Source organism: Mustela putorius, unplaced genomic scaffold (assembly GCF_011764305.1).
Source record: "Mustela putorius furo isolate JIRA1106 unplaced genomic scaffold, ASM1176430v1.1 tig00000905_pilon_pilon_pilon, whole genome shotgun sequence".
Taxonomy (NCBI): domain Eukaryota; kingdom Metazoa; phylum Chordata; class Mammalia; order Carnivora; family Mustelidae; genus Mustela; species Mustela putorius.
The window spans coordinates 6,702,256-6,723,973 of record NW_025421511.1 but is presented as its reverse complement, the minus strand read 5'-3'; the positions used below and the strand labels follow the sequence as shown (position 1 = coordinate 6,723,973).

General features: G+C 51.8%; 1 protein-coding gene across 6 annotated transcripts in view; it reads left to right on the top strand.

Moving 5' to 3' along the window:
* Positions 1-1,016: 1,016 nt before the first annotated feature.
* Positions 1,017-21,718, top strand: part of FBXO25 (F-box protein 25) — a 50,764-nt gene continuing 30,062 nt past the window's right edge. For 4 of the 6 annotated variants that reach the window (XM_045086200.1, XM_045086199.1, XM_045086202.1 and 1 more), the window contains exons 1-2: positions 1,017-1,141; positions 8,729-8,869. In XM_045086200.1, the coding sequence (XP_044942135.1) occupies positions 8,736-8,869 (134 nt within the window). In that variant the 5' untranslated portion in view covers positions 1,017-1,141; positions 8,729-8,735. Of the gene's footprint in view, positions 1,142-8,728; positions 8,870-21,718 lie in introns of those variants that run through there. The other 2 variants (XM_013063638.2, XM_013063639.2) reach the window with 2 other exon arrangements.

Here is a 21,718-nt window from a genome sequence, read left to right as displayed (position 1 = left end):
GTGATTCGCTGGGCACCGGCCACTGCGCGCTGGCGTCCCGTTGCTGACCCGGGCTTCGGGCGCATCTCGGGACGGGGGTCGCGTCTCCAGGAACAATGTCCAGCCGGAGACCCTCATTCAGAGAACAGCTGCCGTCCGAGGGCGGCGGGTGACTTGGTCAGATGGCCGATTCTGAGGGTTCATTTTGCTGGAAAGGAAGCCCCGCGTGCCCCCGACCCGGGATACGGCAGGGCCACATCCGAGCCGCAGCGAGGACGCCGTTTCCGAGGGTAACCGTGCGGTTTGTCGTCACCCACCGAGTCTCGAGAGGTACAGTCAGGGCCGCCCGGGGGGCTCCGTGGGTTACGCCTCTGCCTTCAGCTGGGGTCGTGATCTGGGGTCCGCGGTCTCCGCTCAGCGGGGAGTCTGCCCCGCCCCCCCTGCATCTCTGTCAAGTAAATAAACAAACTTTAAACAAAACAGAACGCGACGCCCACCCTGCAGCCCGCCCCGCCCGCGGACCCCCACATCCGCGCGCCCGGAGGAGCCGCACCCCCGCGGGCCCCGCGGACGATCGCCCCGCGCGGGGACCTGGCCCGTCGGGCCGTCCGGACGCAGACAATGCCGGAGCCGCGCGCGGGGGACCGACGACCGCGGGCGCAGGGGCTCCGCGGTAAACTGAGGCTCGGGGAGCTGCGGGGAGCAGGCGTGGGCGTGGGCCCCGGGGCGGGGCGGGGTCAGCAGAGCGGAGGGAGGTCGCGGCCCGACGACCCGCCGGCCCCCGGCCCCGCCCCCCCACGCCCGCAGGTCAGCGCAGCGCGCCCTCCCACGCGCGGACAGCGCCCCGCCCCGCGCCCGCGGGTTCGCGCGCCCCCGCACCCACTGAGCACGCGCAGGAGGCGGCGACGCGGGGCCCATTGCGCACGCGCGCGCCTCGGCCTCGGGAGCCGGGTAGCAACACGGCCACGCGGAGCCGCGGCTGCCAATCGGCGCGGCCCGGGGCGGGGCTAGAGGTCGGCGCTCCGCGGCCGGCGGCGGGCGACTTCCGGCAATAAAGCTCGGCGCCGCCGTCCGTGGGGCCCGAGGGCGTCTGCTCCCGCGGGGACCGAGGCGGCGCGCGCTCGCGGTGGGGACGGCGAACCCCCAGCCCTGCCCGCGCCAGGTAGGGTCGGGGGCCCGGGGCGCGCCGGTGGGGACCGAGGGCCCGGAGCCGCGCGGCGCGGCCTCCCCTCGGCCGCCGCCCATCCCCGCGCTCGCGACCCCGCCGCCCCGGCCTCGCGCTCCGCGGGCGCTGCCTTCGGGGCCGGCGGCGGTTCCCGGGGCCCCTCCCGCCGGCGCGGCCGCCCCCGCGCGCCCCGGGCTCCCTCCCCCGGGGACGCCCGCCGCCTGCGCCTCGCGGCGCCCGCCCGCGCCCCTCCCCTGCCGCCGACCCCCGACCCCGGCCTCGCCCGCGTCCCCCCTGCTGTCCGGGCCCCGTCCGCGGCCCCAGCGTCCTGCCCGGGCCGGGCCCTCCGGCCTCCTCTGCGGCTCCGGCTGCGCCCCCCGTGCCGGTCGGCGGCTCCGCTGGCCTCCCGGTGCCTGAGCCTTGGTCCCAGCCTGTGTGGCGCCGGCGGCCTCCCCCGGCCTCGCCCGCCTCCCTGCGCCGGCCGCCGACCCGGGCCGCGCGTCGTCCTCTGCGCTGGGAGCCGCGGCCGGGGACGCCGCTGGCCCTCGGGAGAGCGCACCGCCCGGGGGCCCTGCCCGTCGTGGTCCGGGCTCCGCCGCGGGGAGGCCTCTGCGGCCGCGCGTGGGGCCCTCCCGGGGCAGCCCAGGGCCCCCGGCCCGCGCGCGGCTGTCCCTGCTGTTCCTGCGGGGTCGCGCTCCTCCGCACGGGCGGCCGTGCTCGCGTCCGACCCGCGTGACCCGCGATCCCGGCGGCCGGGCGCGGCGGAGCACGGGGCGCTGTGGGCTGGGGCCGGCGGCTCCCCGCACGGGACGACGCAGCTTGATTGGCGCGGGCACCGAGGGGGTTGGCAGGCGCGTGCCGTGTCCCTGCGGGCCCGGAGCGGGTGCGGCCGCGGCCTCCGGCTCCCCGGGTGCGCGGCCGCCGTCTCTGTGCCGGGGGCGCGTGTCGTCCGGGCCGCGGGCCTGCCGGCGCCGTCTGCGCCCCCGCGAGTCCTGGCCTGTGGCCGAGCGCCGGGCAGGACAGTTTGTTGTGCGCACGTCGTCCTTCGGGTTCTGTATTTAGGCCAGTCGTTACTTTCGACGTGTTTAGTGACCAATACGAGGTGACCCCGAGAGCCCCACGGTTTTACGACCTTCCCTTTTCACGGGTGCCCAGGAAATGTCACAAACACGGGGAGAGAGCGTGGGCCCCGGACGCTCCAGAGACGAGACCCCGCGCGGCCGGGCGCTGGGCCGCACTTGGTTCTATAAAAGGGAGACTTAAGGCTGTAAAAGGGGGGTGTCGGGCACGGCTCCCGGGGGGCTCAGCGGGTCACAGCCTCTGCCTTCGGCTCAGGTCATGGTCTCGGGGTCCTGGGATGGAGCCCCGCATCGGGCTCTCTGCTCAGCGGGGAGCCTGCTTCCCCCTCTCTCTCTGTCTACTTGTGATCTCTGTCTGTCCAATAAATAAATAAAACCTTTAAAAAATGGGGGGTGATGGTAGCATTTTCTGTCCTTCGGGGAGGTTAGGGGCTGAGACCGTGCAGCCCGGTTGTTCAGAGGCTGGCCGGCCTCCCACCGGAGCGGCCGTGCGCTGGGACACACCGGCTGAGAAGGGGCGCTCCTGCAGGAAGGCGTTTCTTGCCTGGGTCTGCGTCTCTCCTCCTGGGATTTCTTCTGGGCCAGGCAACCTGGGAGGTCCTGGGCTCCCACTTCTCTGTGTGCGCCTTGAACGGAGGATGCGGAAGACTTTAGCCCCTTTGCTGGCTGACCTCAGTTAACCTGAAATGTGCGAAAACTGCAAATCCTAGTAGCTATTGCGCAACCGAGTAGCCGCCCTTTGAGTAGCTTTAAGTGCTTCATTTGAGGAGGAAGTTTTGCCTTTATTTTTTGTATTTCAAATTTTTCAAAACAAATGTGATTTTAATTAAAACTTATAAAGTTACAGCAGTTCGGGTCTTTTAGCAAGGCAGATCAATAAATTTCCATAAAAGTGGTGGGCTGTTCCTCATTCCGGAGTGTAATAATGTTTTTTCCGTCTGCGAGTTTAGATGCTGGGAGTGTTTTTGAAAATTTGGTCCCAGGCATTTCAATTGCGCCTTGTCTTTTTTTTTTCTTGTTTTTCCCTGATGGCTTTTTGTTGTTGCTTATAATAAACGCTTCTACCAGAGTCTGCCGTAGTTCGTGAACTGTATGGAATTCTAATTTCAGATAAAGCTTCATTACGATCCAGAGAACCTATGTCAGACCTATGAAGTGTGCACAGCTACGGCAAAACAGATCTTTTCGTCTGTGTTGGAGATATAGACCTTGGGAATGTTGTGTTTTGTGTCCGTGGTCTGTGCAGCTGGGCTTCGTTGCTTCCAACCCGTATAAATAGAAGCAGCCCTGAGCGCTCGGGCTAACCATGTGATTTCTCACACCATGTCATTTCTCACAGGGGTTGCTGCAAAAGAGTTGATTATCTTCAAGCTGACTCTTAACTTCACGTGAAAACTTCGCGTAAATGTTCTGGGCGTTGCTTTGGAGGCCTGAGTAGAAGTGTCTTAAGCGGTGGGTGGGCATCGCTTGGACCAAGGCAGGGTTGCTGCGTCCTCACGTTGTAAGACAGGTGGTTAGCTGAGCTGTCGGCAGGAGGTTTCTGTTCCCCGAGCTGTGCTTTCTGCCCCGGTTCTCCCACGCCCTTTACCACCCGGGACCTGGCAGGTCATCTGCAGAATGACACTGCTCCTACCACTACATTGCCTAAAAACTCTTAATCATCTGGAGAGGAAAGTGTGAGTTTCCTTATTTGCTCTTATCTATTTTTTCAAAATTTTAAAAAATTATAATTAACATATAGTGTAATTTTTGGTTTCAGGAGTAATTCAGTGACTCATCACTGACATCAAACCCCCAGTACTCATCACAAGTGCTTAATGTCCGTCTCCCACCCAGCGCATTCCCCACCTCTACCCAGCAATTTATCACTGGTGTTTACCAAAAGGATACAGAAATACAGATTTGAAGGGGTACCTGTACCCTGGTGTTTCTAGCAGCATTACCCACAATAGCCAAACTAGAAACAGCCCAAATGTCCTCCCACCGATGAATGGATAAAGATGTGGCTCTTGTCTTTTTAGTTCTTGGACTAGGTAGTACACCTTCAGGGAAGGGACATACAGCAGAATAACGTGCTGGTCTGTGTTTACCTGTTACTGGAGTAATCTATATCTGGTCTGTGTAGCAGTGTTCTGCGTGCTGGCCACTTTTTATAAAAATACCGGTTTTTCTGAATCCGTCGTATATGACATTGGGAGACACGCTGGCAACTGTCGCAGTTGGTCCTCAGACATTTTTCTCTCGTCTGGTTTTTATGAGACTAGATTACGTTTTAAGCAGCATCTTCACCATCATGGTTTGCACCTGCCTTGTTTGGGAGGCGCGCATACTGTTGGAGACAATTTCAGATAACAACGGGCTGGATGTGGTCGTAGCGTCTGCATCTTAGGGTGATTGGTGGCCTGAAACAAGTCTGCAAGATGATACTTACGGGGCACCTGGGTGGCTCAGCAGGTGAAGCATCTGCCTTCAGCTGGGCGTCACGATCTCAGCGTCCTGGGATCAAGTCCCGCATCGGGCTCCTTGCTCAGTGGGGAGCCTGCCCCCTCTCCCTCTGACACTCCCCTCCAATTGTGCTCTCTCTGTCTCAAGTAAATAAATCTTTAAAAAAAACTTACAAAAATAGTGCTGAGATTTAAAAAATGATTCTGAAGTATCTTCTAAGATGAGAGTTTGAGGAGCGCCTGGGTGGCTCAGTGGGTTAAGCCTTTGCCTTCAGCTCGGGTCAGGATCCCGGAGTCCTGGGATGGAGCCCCGCATAGGGCTCTCTGCTCAGTGGGGAGCCTGCCTCCCCCTCTCTCTGTGCCTGCCTCTCTGCCTACTTGTAGTTTCTGTCAAATAAAATCTTTTTAAAAAATATAATAAAATAAGAGTTTGAATGAACAGGTGACTGTTAAAGATGTTTTTCCTGGAAAACCAAGTTTTGTTAAGGATGTGAGCACTTAAAAGTTGACCCAGGAATACTGTTGAAGGCTTAAAATTTTCTTCTAATTATTTTTGTTTCTTCTAAGCCAGTATAAATGTCTACTTAATAGCCTGTTTTTTGTTAGTTGTAATAGATATAGTTAGGAGATAATATTTGAACATTTCTGTCTCTCCTGTACCTGTTAGAAATATTCCACATTAGCGAAATGCCCCAAGTCTATTTGGATGTGAGATTAATAGGACATTATTATTTTTTTAAAGATTTTATTTATTTATTTGACAGAGATCACAAGTAGGCAGAGAGGCAGGCAGAGAGAGAGGAGGAAGCAGGCTCCCCACTGAGCAGAGAGCCCGATGCGGGACTCGATCCCAGGACCCTGAGATCATGACCCGAGCCAAAGGCAGAGGCTTTAACCCACTGAGCCACCCAGGCACCCCCGAGATTAATATGACATTATTGAAAGTGTTTTTGGTTGAGTTGTCTGCTATCTTTTTGTGGCTAAATCCAATATATACTTTTCAGTTCTTACTGTACTAGCTTGTTAAGTGTTGTCCTCTCTCAATCATTCCTTTTTTTTTAATTTTTAAATTTTTATTAACATATAATGTATTATTTGCCCCAGGAGCACAGGTCTGTGAATCGTCAGGCTTACACACTTCATAGCACTCACCATAGCACATACCTTCCCCAATGTCCATAACCCAACCACCGTCTCCCTATACCCCTGCCCCTGGCAACCCTCAGTTTGTTTTGTGAGAGTAAGAGTCTCTTATAGTTTTTCTCCCTCCCAATCCCGTCTTGTTTAACTTTTTCCTCCCTAACTCCCAAACCCCCCACGTTGCTTCTCAAATTCCTCATATTAGTGAGATCATATGATAATTGTCTTTCTCTGATTGACTTATTTCACTCAGCATAATACCCTCTAGTTCCATCCATGTCATTGCAAATGTAAGGTTTCATTTCTTTTGATGGCTGCATAGTATTCCATTGTGTGTGTGTGTGTGTGTGTGTGTGTGTGTGTATCACATCTTCTTTATCCATTCATCTGTTGATGGACATCTAGATCTTTCCATAGTTTGGCTATTATGGACATTGGGGCTATAAACATTCGGGTGCACATGCACCTTTAGATCTCTACATTTGTGCCTTTAGGGTAAATACCCAGTAGTGGGATTGCCAGGTCATAGGGTAGCTCTATTTTTGACTTTTTGAGGAACCTCCATGCTGTTTTCCAGAGTGGTTGCACCAGCTTGCATTCCCACCAACAGTGTAGGAGGGTTCCCCTTTCTCTGCATCCTCGCCAGCATCTGTCATTTCCTGACTTGTTGATTTTAGCCATTCTGACTGGTGTGAGGTGATACCTCATTGTGGTTTTGATTTGTATTTCCCTGATGCCGAGTGATATGGAGCATTTTTTCATGTGTCTGTTGACCATCTGGATGTCTTCTTTGCAGAAATGTCTGTTCATGTCCTCTGCCCATTTCTTGATTGGATTCGTTGTTCTTTGGGTGTTGAGTTTGATAAGCTCTTTCTAGATTTTGGATACTAGCCCTTTATCTGATATGTCATTTGCAAATATCTTCTCCCATTCTGTCAGTTGTCTTTTGGTTTTATTGACTATTTCCTTTGCTGTGCAAAAGCTTTTGATCTTGATGAAATCCCAATAGTTCATTTTTGCCCTTGCTTCCCTTGCCTTTGGCGATGTTTCTCGGAAGAAGATACTGTGGCTGAGGTCGAAGAGGTTGCTGCCTGTGTTCTCCTCAAGGATTTTGATGGATTCCTGCCTCACATTGAGGTCTTTCATCCATTTTGAGTCTATTTTTGTGTGTAGTATTAGGAAATGGTCCAGTTTCATTCTTCTGCATCATTCATTCCTTTCTTAAAATATGCTCCTCTCTTGGCTTCCTACTCCCTTCCCCTGCCTCTTCGGCTCTTCCTCTTCCGTTCCCTCTCTGGCTCCTCTACCTCTTGGCCCTCAAATGTCCTGGTCCCTTAGAGTGTTTCCCTTGGCTCTGTGTGTTCTCTCCTGTGGTATCATTCCTGTGGCTTTGCTTACTGCCTGAATGCTGGTGAGTTTCCTGTCACGGTCTCCAGCCTTCCCCTCTCTTCTAAGCCGTGGCTCTGTTTATGCATTGTTTACCCAGTGTTTACTGAGCTCCTTTGTGTGCTCCGTCACCCATAGATTCTCCTGTTCAATTGTCTGGGGTGAAGCTAACACTGTATGTTCTAACAGCCTCCAAGGCTGTAATGTTAACGCACAGCCAGTGTGGAGAACCAGTGAGCAAGAGGAAGGTCACTCCAGGCAGTGGAAGAGCTAGTATTCGAGGTCTTGCTCTCACCAAATTGCGAGCTTTATAAAAGTAATAATATCTGTGTCCTCATTTTTAAGGTCAGAATTTTTACACCTGGATTCGCACACGTGGATTCCAGGACAGTGCCTATCGCCATGGGTTCAGCAAAGCTAACAGGCCTGTCTGAAACTGAAATCAGCATCTCTTAGGTGCCAGAAGCTAACCCGGGCTGTCTCTGGTCTCCCCTCACACATCCAGCCAGTGTGGCATGTGGCCCTGCCCGGTGGGCCTACCTGGGTTAGCTGAGCACATGGCGCCTGGTTCCTTCAGCTCCACGCGAGGGCCAGACACACAGCGTGCAAGACGGAAGTCCTTGTCTGCTCCTGGACTCTGCCTCCTGAATACTTTGAGACTCTCTCCTCCAGTGCAGCCACACTCCGAGCTGGTGGCCAGTGTTCTGTGACCGCCAGTCCTCGCTCCTTCTCCCTCGGTGCCACCCCCACCCTGGCCAGCTCCAGCTTCCCTCCTCACAGGGGGACCCCCGAGGCTCCTGAAAGGCTTGACTCCCAACAGATCCTTTATGTTCTGAAGCCCCTTCCTAGGCCCCTCTCTGCCCTCAGGGGAAAGTCCAGTTCTTTGATCTGATCACTTCCTATTCTCACTTCTCAACATCTCATGCCGTAAGCTTCAGCCAAACTGAAGAGCGCACAGTGCAGAACAGGAGAATGTCTCGTATTCCGTTGCTTCTGATTTCTAGTGAAGAGCATCTTCTCTGGTGTGATGCTCCCTGTTCTTCCTCCTCCACTGACCCCTGCTGACTCTGCGGGGAAGAGCTGAGATGGTAGCTCTGCTGAGCCCGTCCTGACCTGTGCAGTGGCCAGCTAGTCAGTGTCTTGATGTGTTAGTACACATCGAGGTGCTGTGTGACCGCCAAGGTCTCCTGAGCATTTAGGGTATGTGTAGGCATTTAAGTATTAAGAACTTTATTTTTGGGGCGCCTGGGTGGCTCAGTGGATTAAGCCTCTGCCTTTGGCTCAGATCATGATCTCAAGGTCCTGGGATCGAGCCCCACATCGGGCTCCCTGCTCCGTGGGGAGTCTGCCTCTCCCTCTCTCTCTGCTTGCCTCTCTGCTTACTTGTGATCTCTCTCTCTGTCAAATATATAAATAAAATCTTTTTTTTTTTAAAAAAAGAACTTTATTCTTAAAAATTAATTAACAAATGTTCTAAGTGAAAGGAAACTTGTTAATTGCACATAAGTTTTTAATGTAAATTAATTCTTTTACAGGAGAACTATGCCATTTTTGGGTCAGGACTGGAGATCTCCTGGATGGAGCTGGATTAAGACAGAAGATGGCTGGAAGCGATGCGAATCCTGGAGTCGGGACCTGGAGAGAGAGAATAACCCGCGTGCTCTCACTCACAGCGTGTAAGTTACAGCTGCACAGACCCTGTCCTTTGCTTGCTGCCCACGTAGGGTGAACGCCTTGTCATTGGCTGAGTTCGCCTGTACTCAGGGCTGATGAGAAGCCATACATTATTTAGGGGAAGACTGAGCCTAGTAGATGATCTAGAACCTTCCCATAGGTGCCGCTTTCTTCTATTGAAGACATTTAATCCTTCCAATAATCTGAGAGAAGGGATTATGTTAACCCCATGTTCTAGCTGAGGAACCTCAGTATATCAGGATGTGGTTCTGGCGGCATACGTCCGAGACCTTGTGCAAGACAAATGCATTTTTCTCTCTTGGGAGCCTGAGTGGGTGGAGTGAGTTTGATCTGGGAAGGAAGGACATTCTGTGTGGCGGCTGTGCTGTCCCAAGAGCATAGTGTCCTCTGCTCAGCCTGTGGTGGAGCATCGCTCTCAGCGTCTGCGTCCCGGTCAGTAGGGTCGGAGACGAGGAGACGTGGTCACGCTTGCTCATACCTCAGTGGCTAGAGCACTAGACTCCGAGGAAGGCGGGGTTTTCTCTGTGCGGGGGAGCATCCCGATGACCCAGGCCGCACAAGCTCGGAAGCACGGCCTGAGAGGTGGCAGTCTGCCTCATTGGTGCTGCTGGGACGGCTGGAGAACTGGGAGGTCTCAGAACCTCTCCTTCAAGGTGTTGTGGGTCACGCAGTTGATTTTATTCTCTGTTTTTACTTGGCATTTGCATAATTACCAACTGTATTTTTAACTGATGGGCAATCTGATTTTTTTAATCACTTTATTATTTTTCATCATGGTAAGTGTACTTTTCAGTCCGCTCCCCTGCTTTCCCCGTCCCTCACCACCTCTGCTAACCAGCAGTGCATCTCTGTTGTCAGGAGGCTGCTGCTGGGTTTGTCTCTCTCCCTTTCTCCCCTCCCCCACTTTGTTCATCTGTGTTGTTTCTTAAATTCCACATATAAGTGAGATCTTAGGGTCCTTGTCTTTATCTAATTACATTCTGCGTAATCTCCAGTTCCATCCATGTCGGTGCAAATGGTGGGTGTTCATCCTTTCTGACGGCGGAGTCATATTCTTTTGTGTATATGGACCACATCTTGATCCATTCATCTGCTGATGGACATCTAGGTTCTTTCCATAGTTTGGCCATTGTGGACATTGCTGCTGTAAACATTCGGGTGCACGTGCCCCTTTGAATCACTACATTTGCATCGTTAGGGTAAATACCCAATAGTGCAATTGCTGGGTCATAGGGCAGTTCTATTTTCAACATTTTGAGGAACCTCCATGCTGTTTTCCAGAGTGGCTGCACCAGCTTGCATTCCCACCAACAGTGTAGGAGGGTTCCCCTTTCTCTGCATCCTCGCCAGCATCTGTCATTTCCTGACTTGTTAATTTTAGCCATTCTGACTGGTGTGAGGTGGGATCTCATTGTGGTTTTGATTTGTATTTCCCTGATGCCCAGTGATATGGAGCACTTTTTCATGTATCTGTTGGCCATCTGGATGTCTTCTTTGCAGAAATGTCTCTTCATTTTGCCCATTAAAAAAAAAAAAAAGAGACTTACTTGTTTTAGAGAGCGAGCACATGAATGCATGTGTTGGGGGGGCAGAGGGAGAGAATCTCACACAGACCCCCCACTGAGTTTGAATCCCAACAAAGTGTTCAATCCCATAACCCCGAGATCATCACCTGAGCTAAAACCAGGAGTCAGAGGGACGCGTGGGTGGCTCAGTTGGTTAAGCAGCTGCCTTCGGCTCAGGTCATGATCCCAGCGTCCTGGGATCGAGTCCCACATCCGGCTCCTTGCTCCGCAGGAAGCCTGCTTCTCCCTCTGCCTCTGCCTGCCATTCTGTCTGCCTGTGCTCGCTCTCTCCCCCTCTCTGACAAATAAATAAATAAAATCTTTAAAAAAAAAGTAAAAATAAAAATAAAACCAGGAGTCAGATGCATAACTGCACCACCCAGGTGCCCCATTCCACTCACTTTTTAGTTGGATAATTTATTTTTTGGGTGTTGAGTTTAATAAGTTCTTTATAGATTTTGGATACTAGCTCTATATCTGATATGTCGTTTATAAATACCTTTCTCCATCTGTGGGCTGCCTTTTAGTTTTGCTGATTGTTTCCTTCTCTGTGCAGAAGCTTTTTATTTTGATATAGTCCCAAGAGTTTATTTTTGCTTTAGGCTGTCTGATTTTTTTTGACAGAAGTTTAGTAGCTTTAGCTTAGAGATAGGTTTTTGTAGTATTTAAAGCGGAAATTAATTTATATTTCAGATTATAGTAAAGATAACATGTTACATTTACTGAGCTTATAGTGTGACATTTTTCTGCCATTCTGAATTTTATTCAATATTCATGGCTGTAAATTTTATATGAGATTGGTAATTATGTATGCTACTAGTATTAGATGATGTTACACAGCTGTGGATTTTCGAAGTTACTTTTTATCTTACAGTTTTCATGGCAAATTATTTAAATTTGAGCTTGATCAAATACATCCAGAAATGTCTGGTGCCTGATGGACCCTGATGCTAACTGAATTGTGGGGGTCCTGCAGTCAGCGTTATGGGGGGTCAGCGGGCTGTGCGTGTCAAACGCCACTACCGCTCCTCCTTCACTCAGGGATTTGCATGTTTGTGGGTTTTTTCCTCATGCATTTTCCTCCCTCATCCCACACATCTTAAACATCTGAGAATTAAATGCCTTCTGTAGACACACAGTCAGAGAGTACAGTCAGACCCATTTTCTTTGCATAATAGACTCTGTGTCCGCCTGGCTCACTCCCCGCCCCTCGCCCCCATCACACTGCTTCCAGAGCCCCTTGAAGTCAGAAGCTCCGCTCACTGGTGCTTCTCCGCATGTGGTGGAAACTACCTGGTGCCCTTACTGACACGGCGGTCGTGCATCAGCCGTGGACCACCCGCCGATGGCGAGGCGAAGGGAGAGTTAGCACTCCGTCTTTACGATGTCCGATCTAGTAGCTGCTTCTTCCCTACTCCACCTGTTTTCTTTGTCTTTTTTCTTTTTTCTTTGCTCCTTTTTCCTCTTCCCATAAAATGTGTATCCAGACCTGTAGGGAGAAGCCACTGATGACCCAGAACTCCAACAAATGTCTGATATTTTTCTTTCTCTGGAGGAAAAAGCAATTTAATCTTGAACCTAAAATTTGATAAAATAAAACCATAGGTAACCACCGTTTCAAATTGCTGTATAAAATGACCTTGTCTTCCCCTGAATGTCTTTGACTCAAACAGCACTCCCAATTCTTTGGTTTAGGGTAGCCTTTCTAAAACTAGGAAAATTGCTGTAAAAATCATTTAGGCAATCAAGATTCTAACTAACTTTTAAAAAAAAGTTTCAAATTCTTTTTATAAACATATGATGTATTATTAGCCCCAGGGGTACAGGTCTGTGAATCACCATCTCACCAACTTTTTTAATCTTTTTTTTTTTTGTAATGGGCATGAAAATAGAAGGCCTTTCAATATCCCCCTACTCTCTTTTCGCCTCATTTTAGTATTAAAAGTGCGGAGAAAATAGGTAAGAAATCACCCAGTTCAGCATGTTGGTTCAGGTAGCCAGTCGGTTCACACTTAGAATCCTGATTAAGCTGCTTTTCAAAGCAGCATTCATGATGTTTCGGAGGTTAGTGATGACAGAGCAAATGTCCATCCCGTTCTGATGGTTGGTTCTTCACGTGAGAGACGCGTGGGCTTACCCCGTCTCGTCCTGCAGAGCACAGTGTGCTCTCCGGGGGGTCCGTATTTTTTCTAGCAGACGCAGACTGGTGAGGGAGGCTGAGTGTGTGCCCATCGCAGCGTCCATGCAGCCGGACGGTGGGGAGGTGCAGAATCAACGGGAGAGTAGCTAACGGACTGGACCAGGAGAAGGGGAGCACCCAAACAGACCTGGGGGCTTAGCCGTGGGGAGAACGTACTAAGGAGTAATCCGGCTCAGCCTCTCCCTCAGGACCTGGTTGGCATGTAGTTTTCTCCCTGGTGACAGTCTTGTATGATTTTTGCAAAGAGAAGGCAAAAGAGGAGTGTCTGGACACTGCACGTCTTTGAGATGTCAGAGCCTTTCCCATCGGTTGCACTGTTGTCAGGAACTGTAGTCTCGGGGGACTCCAGAGCCGGGAGGCCCTCCTCGTCCTGGGAGGCTGCAGTGTGATGGGGGGTGTGTGCTCAGCTCTGTTCTAATGGTGACATTTCTAAGGTTTTCTCCCTTTGTGGTTAGTAAACCTTTTCATTGCATTATTTTTATTGGCCTCTCCTTAACCATTGTTTCCAATCCAAGTTTGAGGTGTTGTTTTTTTTTTTTTAATTTATTTACATACTTGAGCAAGAGCGCATGAGCAGAGGGAGAGGGAGAAGCCGACACCATGCTGAGCCCTGAGTCCTATGTGAGACTTGAACTCACAACCCTGAGATCACAGCCTGAGCTGAAATCAAGAATCAGACGCTGCTCTGACTGCACCCCTTAGGTGCCCCCCAAGTTTGAGTATTTTAAGGCTGATTTTGCTCATTTGGTTCTCAATGGGCAGAGCATTGTAAATTTGGGGCACCACAGGAAGTACCATCAACTCTAACAGTTCCCAGGGTATCTGAAGTTAATTGAATTCTTTAAAGAACATCCTTAAGTTGTGGGTACCCCCAAGGAAAAAGGAAAGAGGCTGTGTTTTTGGTTCCCTCATGAGAATGCAGAACGGTTCTCAGATAATGATGATGGGGAGGACTCATGAGGTCATCTGGGCCTTGAATAGGAGCTGGTCCTGTTGGCCACAGGGCCTGGGTGAGGAGACATTCCCCTGCGCCGTTATTTAGTCGGAGAAGCACCCCTGTCATCTGTGTTTTTCCCTGAGGATCTTCATTGGCTCAGCCCTCCTTGGGTTGTTTCTTCAGCGGCTGGAAAGAAGCCTGGAAGTCTATGCGCCGTAGAAGTGCGGTTCAGCTGCGTCCGACGCCGCGTTGAGTGTCTCGGGCAGCATTTGTTGTTACTGCCTTGTTGGGGAATGATGTCCTGTGGATCGTCAATGCCGGGCTGACCCTGTTTTCATATTGCATTTTCGCCAGTCGTAAAGCAAGAGGAGTACAGTCCTGTATCATGGAACAGGAAAGCCAGAGTCCTGTCTCGTAGGTCACATCTCTTCCGCGGAGTTAACCAGCTGCGTCCCGCTTGTCTCATCCGATGTCCGAGGGCCGTGCTGATGCGTTCTGAGCCGAGGCCTTTTATCACTCAGTGTGAGTTCAGAGCCGACCGGGGCGCTCACACAGCCTGGCCGCTTCCGGCTGGATCTTCATTCCTGGGCCTTCTTCTCTCCACTCCCGGAAGCCTGTCCCTGTGGTCTGACACCTTGAATGTCGGCGTCGTGGTCCTGAAACAGTGATTTCGACTGGCCTGTGCTCTCCCCTTGCGTCTCTGTGTCCGGCTTGCATTGTGTGACCTGTTGTTTTCAGCGATGCTCTTGCTGATACCCAAAGCTTCCATTCTGTTCCTTTTTTTTTTCCCCCAATAGACCCACTTAGCAGATTCTTAACCCTGACGTGAGCTGCCGGGCACTGGAAGAGGGGGAGGTCGCACTGGGGACCCCGCGGGGCCACTGCGAGTTCCCTCTTCCCTCCCTCCTTTGCTCTCATCAGCTCGCTCAGTGCGGTGCTCGCTCCCTGGTGGCTCGCCGTGCCCCCCATTACCTCGTTCTTCCACGGATCCGGGAGACTCGTGCTTACTGACCGCCCGCTCCGTGCCCGGCGGCCCCCAGTGTGGCCCCCAGTGCTGCGCAGCAGCTGTGGCCTTGTGAGGGCTGCGGCAGAGCTCTTCCTTCCCCTGTGACTTCTGAGTCTCAGCGCAACCTGAGTGTGCGCTGCCCCGGGCGTCTGAAGACAGCAGGCTTGTTCCCAGAAGCCTGAAGCTCTGTTCCTTTCCTCTTTTTCTTTTTTTTTTTTTTTTTAAGATTTTATTTATTTATCTGACAGAGATCACAAGCAGGCAGAGAGGCAGGCAGAGAGAGAGGAGGAAGCAGGCTCCCTGCCAAGCAGAGAGCCTGACACCGGGCTGGATCCCCGGACCCTGGGATCATGACCTGAGCCAAAGGCAGAGGCTTTAATCCACTGAGCCACCCAGGCGTCCCTCTGGTCCTTTTTTCCAGCACACTTAAGGTGTTGGAATCGGACGCTTTGTAGGCTTTAACTGACTCCCTCATGGCCCACAGAGCTCAGTTAGCTGTCCCAGCCCCAGTGTGGACACCTGTGGGAGGAGGGCCTGAGACCGGATGCCTCGCTGAGGGGAGGGGGTGACTTGCAGGCAGGCAGGAAGGACACCACTTTCGAGTCCCCTCCAGGAAAGAGCCACTTACAGACAGGGGCCTGCGTCTTCCTTCGTCCCGTGGGTGCATGGACAGATCCTCCATGAGCCAGCCCTGAGAGCCGCCTGGTTCTTACTGTACCGTTGCCTGTGCTCGGTACACAAGGTGTTGGCCCTGCTGGGCCAGCAGAACATGGAAACCCAAAACCCAGGCCCTGATGGAACTGTCATTCTGGTGCGACGGACAGAAGGGGACGAAATGTGCGCAGTGCGTGGCTTGTTCCACGTGACAAGTGCTGCGGAGGGGACAAGCTCGTGTCGAGGGGGGTACGTGGAAGTGTGGAGGGGGGCTCCCCGAGGAAGGGGTCTGCTGAGAGGAAGCTCCAGGGGGCAGCGGTATGCTCAGCAGGGGCAGCAGGACACCAGATGCTGCAGTGAACCAGGGCCAGGCACGGGGACACTCTGCCTGTGCTGTGGGGATGTGGGCTTCTCCCCAAGGGAGGGGGCAGTCCCAGGTGCTCCACGGAGGGAAAGTCCGTTCAGGTCAGACTTTCACAGGCTCCTTCTGCCCGCTGTGTTAGGAATGGGCTGCGGGAGCAAAGACTCACAGTGATCCCCATGGCGTGGGATGATGGAGGGGGGAGGTGAGAGAGGTGGTCATGGCGTGGGGACAGTGGAGGTGTTGGGGGAGGTGACAAGGTGCAGGTGGGTGTGTGTGTTGCAGCTGGAGCTCCCAGGGCTGGCTGAGAGGTTGAGGGAATGCGTGTGCTGGTAAAGGGGAGGCGAGCAGGGAGCACGGGGGGACAGAGTTCTCCTCTTGTTCCCATGCACAAGACTGCGGAGTGCTGCCAAGTGGGTGCCCCCGGGGGTGGGCAAGCAGGGCGGGCGCGTGTTGCGTGTTCCGGTACGGTGGTCTCCGTGCATGTGCCTGACGTCAGGGTGCGTTCATGGGATTGCGCGTCCGCCTTTCTTGCCACTGTTGGTTGTGGAAGTCGTTCACGCCAGTGCCCGTGGACTTGCCGCATCTCGTACTGCGTCGGTCCGGGAGTTCTTCACCCAGGTCTCGCTGACCCCGTGTGTTTCCCGTTGTTTCCGTCAAGGTGCACCGCTGTGACCGTATGCCAAGTCTCGGGCGTGCAGCCCGGCGGTTCAGTGTTTGTACGCGGTGTGGAATGACCAGCACAGTCCAGGGAACAGGGGCCCTTCTGGTCCTTACACATTGTTTCTGGTGAGGAGAATGGGTAGGGTTTTCTCTGTCAGCAGCTCGCGAGTGTGTGCTACAGCATCCTCCGTTCCAGTCACCACGCCAGACCCCTGTCCTCCAGGCTCACCTTTTAAGGGGAAGCTGGTGAACTTTGACCCCCAGTACTCATTTGGCACATTCCCCGCCTACCGGCTCTGGTGACCAGCGGCCAGCAATGTCTCTGGTCTCTGTGTCTCTGAGGGTCACTTGTCATGTGTAGACGCACACAGAAGTGAGACCGTCTGGTGTCTGTCCTTATGCACCTGACTGATCCACGCGGCTTGGCCCTCTGAGGGGCCCTGTGTTGCTGGGAGTGCCAAGATGGCGTGCGCTTTCCCGGCTGAGTAATGCTCTGTCGTACAAACGCAGGCCCCGTCGTCTTTGTCCGTGTATCCATCGGTGGACACTGAGGTGGTCCCCATGTCTTTGTTACCGTGCACAGGGCGGCAGTGATCGGGGGGGTGGCAGATGTGATTTCACAGCAGCGTCTTCATCTTCTCCCTGTGAATACCCAGAAGTGGTCTGAGCGTGTCCACGCCGCCTAAAGCCGTCTACAGACTCGGGCCGTCCCTATCGAAATTACCGAATTTTGATATCAAAACAGAGCCTGGAGCTCGGGTCATGATCTCAGAGTTCCGGGATCGAGTCCCGCATCGGGCTTCCAGCTCCGCAGGGAGCCTGCTTCTCCCTCTGACCTTCTCCTCTCATGCTTTCTGAGGAAGCTCCGTGCTGTTTTCCAGAGCGGCCGCACCAGCTCGCATCCCCACCAGCCGTGCAGGAGGCTCCCCTTGCTCCGCAGCCTCGCCAGCACCTGTCGTTTCCTGACTGGTTGGTTTTAGCCGTTCTGACTGGTGTGACGTCGGATCTCGTTGTATTTTTTAAAAATTTGATACACATTTAAAAAATTGATACACATTTCTGATAATTATGATCACCTTTTCATGTACCTGTTGGCCATTTGTATGTCTCCTTTGGAAAAATGTCTGTTCAGGTCTTCCGCCCATTTTTTTTAAAAGATTTTGTTTGTTTATTTGACAGAGATCACAAGTAGGCAGAGAGGGAGGAGAAAGCATACTCCCCATGGAGCAGAGAGCCCAACGCGGGCCTCGATCCCAGCCCCTGGGACCATGACGGGAGCTGAAGGCAGAAGCTTAACCCACTGAGCCACCCAGTCTCCCCAACTTATGCCCATTTTAAATTGGAATGTTTTTATTTTGCTGTTGAGTCTAAAGTTCTTTATATATTTTGGATACTAATTCTATATCAGGTTTATGATTTGCAGATATTTTCTCCCATTTACTACGTTGCCTTGTCATGTGCTGTGCAAAAGTTTCACTTATAACGACTCTGAAATTTGGTACCTACTTTTCCTCTGCTAACTTTGATTTATTCTTCTCCTTTAGTTCCTTGAGATATGAAGCTAGTTTGAGATTTTTCTGGTTTTCCCACTTAGTCGTTTACCACTCTGAAATTCCCCTGCAGAACTTCTGTATGTGTCGCTGTGTTGTTTTCCATTTTCATTTGTCTCAGGATGTTGTCTTACTTCTCTTTTGTTTTCTTGTTAGACCCATTGGTTGTGCAGTAATGGGTAGTTATAACGCTATACATCTGTTAATTTTCCAGTTTGCTTCTTACTGCTTTCTAGTTTCATATCATTGTGGTCAGAAAACATATTTGATATCATTTCTATCTTCTTAAATTTAGGAAGATTTTTGTTTTATGACCTAACCTGTGATCTGTGCTGGAGAATGTGCCATGCGCAATGAAGTAGGAATTTTGGAGGGAAAGTTGTGTGTGTACCTGTTAAGTCCTATCTGGTTTCATGTGTCCTGTAAGGCTGTTGTTGGACTTACTGATTTTCTGTGAGGGTTATCTATCCATTGATGAAATGAGGGTATTACATCCTCTGTGATTATTAGATCTGCTAATATTTTCTTTATTTCGGTACCTCTATGTTGGATGCAGAAGCACCTACAGATGTTGTATCTTCTTGTTGGAATGACCCCTTTATCTTTATGCAGTGACCTTCTGTGTCTGTTACTGTAGCCTTTGTCTTGAAGTCTGTTTCAGGAGGTGTATGGCACTACCGCAGCTTTTCCTTTGGGTCTCCATCGGCTTGCACGATCTTTTGTCCCTCACTCAGTCTGTGTGTCCTTCCTTCTCAAGGGAGTCTGTTAGGCCGCACGCAGATGGGTCTTGTTCTTTTATCCGTTTGGCCTGTCTGTGTCATGCGACAGCAGAAGTTCGTCCTTCCTCATTTCAAGTCATTGCTGATCGGTCTGGACTTACTGCCATTTTGTTCGTTTCTGGTAGTTATGTGTCTTTCTCTCTGTTTCTTGCTCCTCTGGGTCTTTTCCTTTGTGATTTGATGATTTCCTATGTTGGTATGCTTCCCTTGGTCCCTCGTAATCTTTTGGGTTTCCACAATAGGTTTTTGTTTCGTGGCCACCACAAGGCTCACATAAAACAGCTCTATTTATAGCCATCTGTTTTAATTGGATAACTTAAGTTGGAAGACATTCTATTTGACAGAGAGAAATTACAAGTACACTGAGAGGCAGGCAGAGAGAGAGAGAGAGGAGGAAGCAGGCTCCCTGCTGAGCAGAGAGCCCGATGCGGGACTCGATCCCAGGACCCTGAGATCATGACCTGAGCCGAAGGCAGCGGCTTAACCCACTGAGCCACCCAGGCGCCCCCTGGAAGACATTCTAAAGCTTTATATCTTACCACCCCTGTTATGTTTTTGATTCCACAATTCACATCTTTTAATCTTGTGTATCTGTTAAGAAATAATTGTATTTTTACTGTTTTTTAAATCCTTATATTAGCTTTATTAGTAATTAACGCACCACTTTTACAATATTAGAGTATTCTGGATTTTAGTATATATTTACCATTACCAGTGAAATTCGTGTTTTCTTTTTTCTTTTTTTTGGAAATTCATGTTTTCATATTTTTCTTGTTACTAATCAGTACCCTCTCGTGTCAGCTTGAAGAAGTCCTTTGAACACTTCTTGTAAGGCTAGTCTGGTGGCGATTAAATCCTTTAAATCTTGCTTATCTATAAAACTCTTTCTCTCTGCTCAGTTCCGCAGGACAGCTTTGCTTGGGTAGAGGCATCTCAGCTCTTTCTTCCTTTCAGCACCGCGAATCTATTATGCCACTTGCTCTGGCCGGCACAGTTCCTACTGAAAAACCTGCAGGGAGTCTTAGAGGTTCTCTTGTCTGCCGCAGATGGTTTTTCTCGTGCTGCTTAACTTTCAAGGTTCAATTATAGTGTGTCTTGGTGTGGATCCCTTTGGGTTCATCTTACTGGAACTCTGAGCTTCCTGGGTCTGGATGTCTGTTTCTGTCCCCAGGGTAAGAGGTTCTCAGCCATTTTTCCTTCAAATGAGTCCCCTGCCCCCCCTTTCTCTCTGTTCTTCTGGGGAGCCTGTAATGAGAATGCAGGTCCCCTTGGTGTTCATAATTCCCTTAAGATCACTTAATTCTTTCTCCTTTTTGCTTCTCTGACTGGGTGGGTCCCGCTGTCTGTTGGACCCCTCGCCTGCTCTTGCCTTGAGTCTGCGGTGGGCCCTCCTGCTGCCGTGTGCGGTGCGGGGCTCCTCCTGATACCTCCGCACATTTTCTGTCTCTGCCCAGCCATTCTTCCTGGGAGCTCAGGGAGCACCCGTAGGACCGTTACCTTGAACTCTGTCAGGTATTGAACGTTTTATCAGGTAAGTTACTTACTTTTGTCTCACTAAGGTTTGTTTTCTCGGGTTTGATCTTTTTTTTTTTTTTTTTTTAAAGATTTTATTTATTTATTTGACAGAGAGAGATCACAAGTAGACGGAGGCAGGCAGAAAGAGAGAGAGAAGCAGGCTCCCCGCTGAGCAGAGAGCCCGATGCAGGACTCGATCCCAGGACCCTGAGATCATGACCTGAGCCGAAGGCAGCAGCTTAACCCACTGAGCCACCCAGGCGCCCTCGGGTTTGATCTTTTTATTTCATGCATACGACTCTGTTTCTTCATTTTACTTGACTCTCCCTGTGGGTTTTTTTGCATTAGAGGAAACCATCAGCTCTTAGGCCGCGTCTGGGCGATGCAACTTCTCAGTCAGCCCTGCCCTCAGTCTTGGTCACCTCGCAGGTCTTCATGACCATCCAGGCTGTCTCTTGCTGCTTACGGGCTCCTAGTCCTTGAGAGTGCACCCAAGCCAGGCTGTGCTCCGGGGGCGGGTCTCAGGCAGCCCCCGATTGCGGCTGACGGGCGGCCAGACCCGTGGGCAGCAGTGTAGAGTATGCGAGTGTGACCCTGCTGGCCACCAGAGCCGGGAGATCTGACCGTGTCCCTGGTTGGCAGCCACGGAAAGCCGCCTGCTGGGTGCGTGGATGGGCTCCTTTCCAGATGTGGCAGGAGAGCACAGAGAGGTTCCCTCCAGTATGTGTGTAGGGAGGCCGTGTCCGTCAGCTCCAAGGCGTGTGTCAGATTGTAGGCCTGCCCCTTCACCCCACCCCCAAACCAAGGCCAGTGCCTTATAAAGAGCCAGGGAGCCTCGTTCCCAGAAAGTCTGTGCTGGGCCGCAGGATGGGGGAGTCTGCACACGGAGCTCTATGAGAGCCGTTTTCACTTGCCTTGGCCTTGTGTCCGTGGCTTGTGTCCGTGGCCTTCCCAGCTGGACGTTTGAGGGTTTGTCTCTCATGCAGGTTGCCGGTGTTGGGGTTCCCACGGAAGTTCAAGCCCTTTGCTCTTCAGGGACAAGCTTGTGGTTGTGATTGGCTCCCAATCGTGTGTCGCTGTGCTGGGCCCCAGTAGGGTGCACGGCGAGATTGTGTCTCAGCCTCTCCCACCTGCTCTCGTGGTGGTATTTCTTGTTCACTCGATGTGGAGGAGCTGCTCAGGGAGGAAGTTGTTCCTTGGCTACAGAGCCTTGGTGTGTGCAAGGGGGGTGTTGGGCTCAGGGTCCTCCTGTGTCGCCGCCTTGAGCCGGCGCAGAGGCTGTTGTCCCGAGGTTTTAGGCTATGTTTCAGGGTCCGTGGGGATGAGTCGCTTCCCCTCGCCGCTGCTCCCGCTCCCACGTGTCTCCCGCTTCTTAGGTGCACTTTATAGTCAACCCCCGCCTCTAAGGGAGAATCTGAGTTTTAGTGGTGTCTTACCAAATTTATCGGTTTTATTTCTTCTAGTTTACAAGAGCATTTTGTAATATAGTCCTTCACAGTCTTTAAATTTTCTGTTTGCACTGATAATTTTCTTCTTGTCATTGTGAAATGTAAGTGTTTGTGCTTTAATTTCTCTGATAAGCTATCTTGTGCTTCATCTT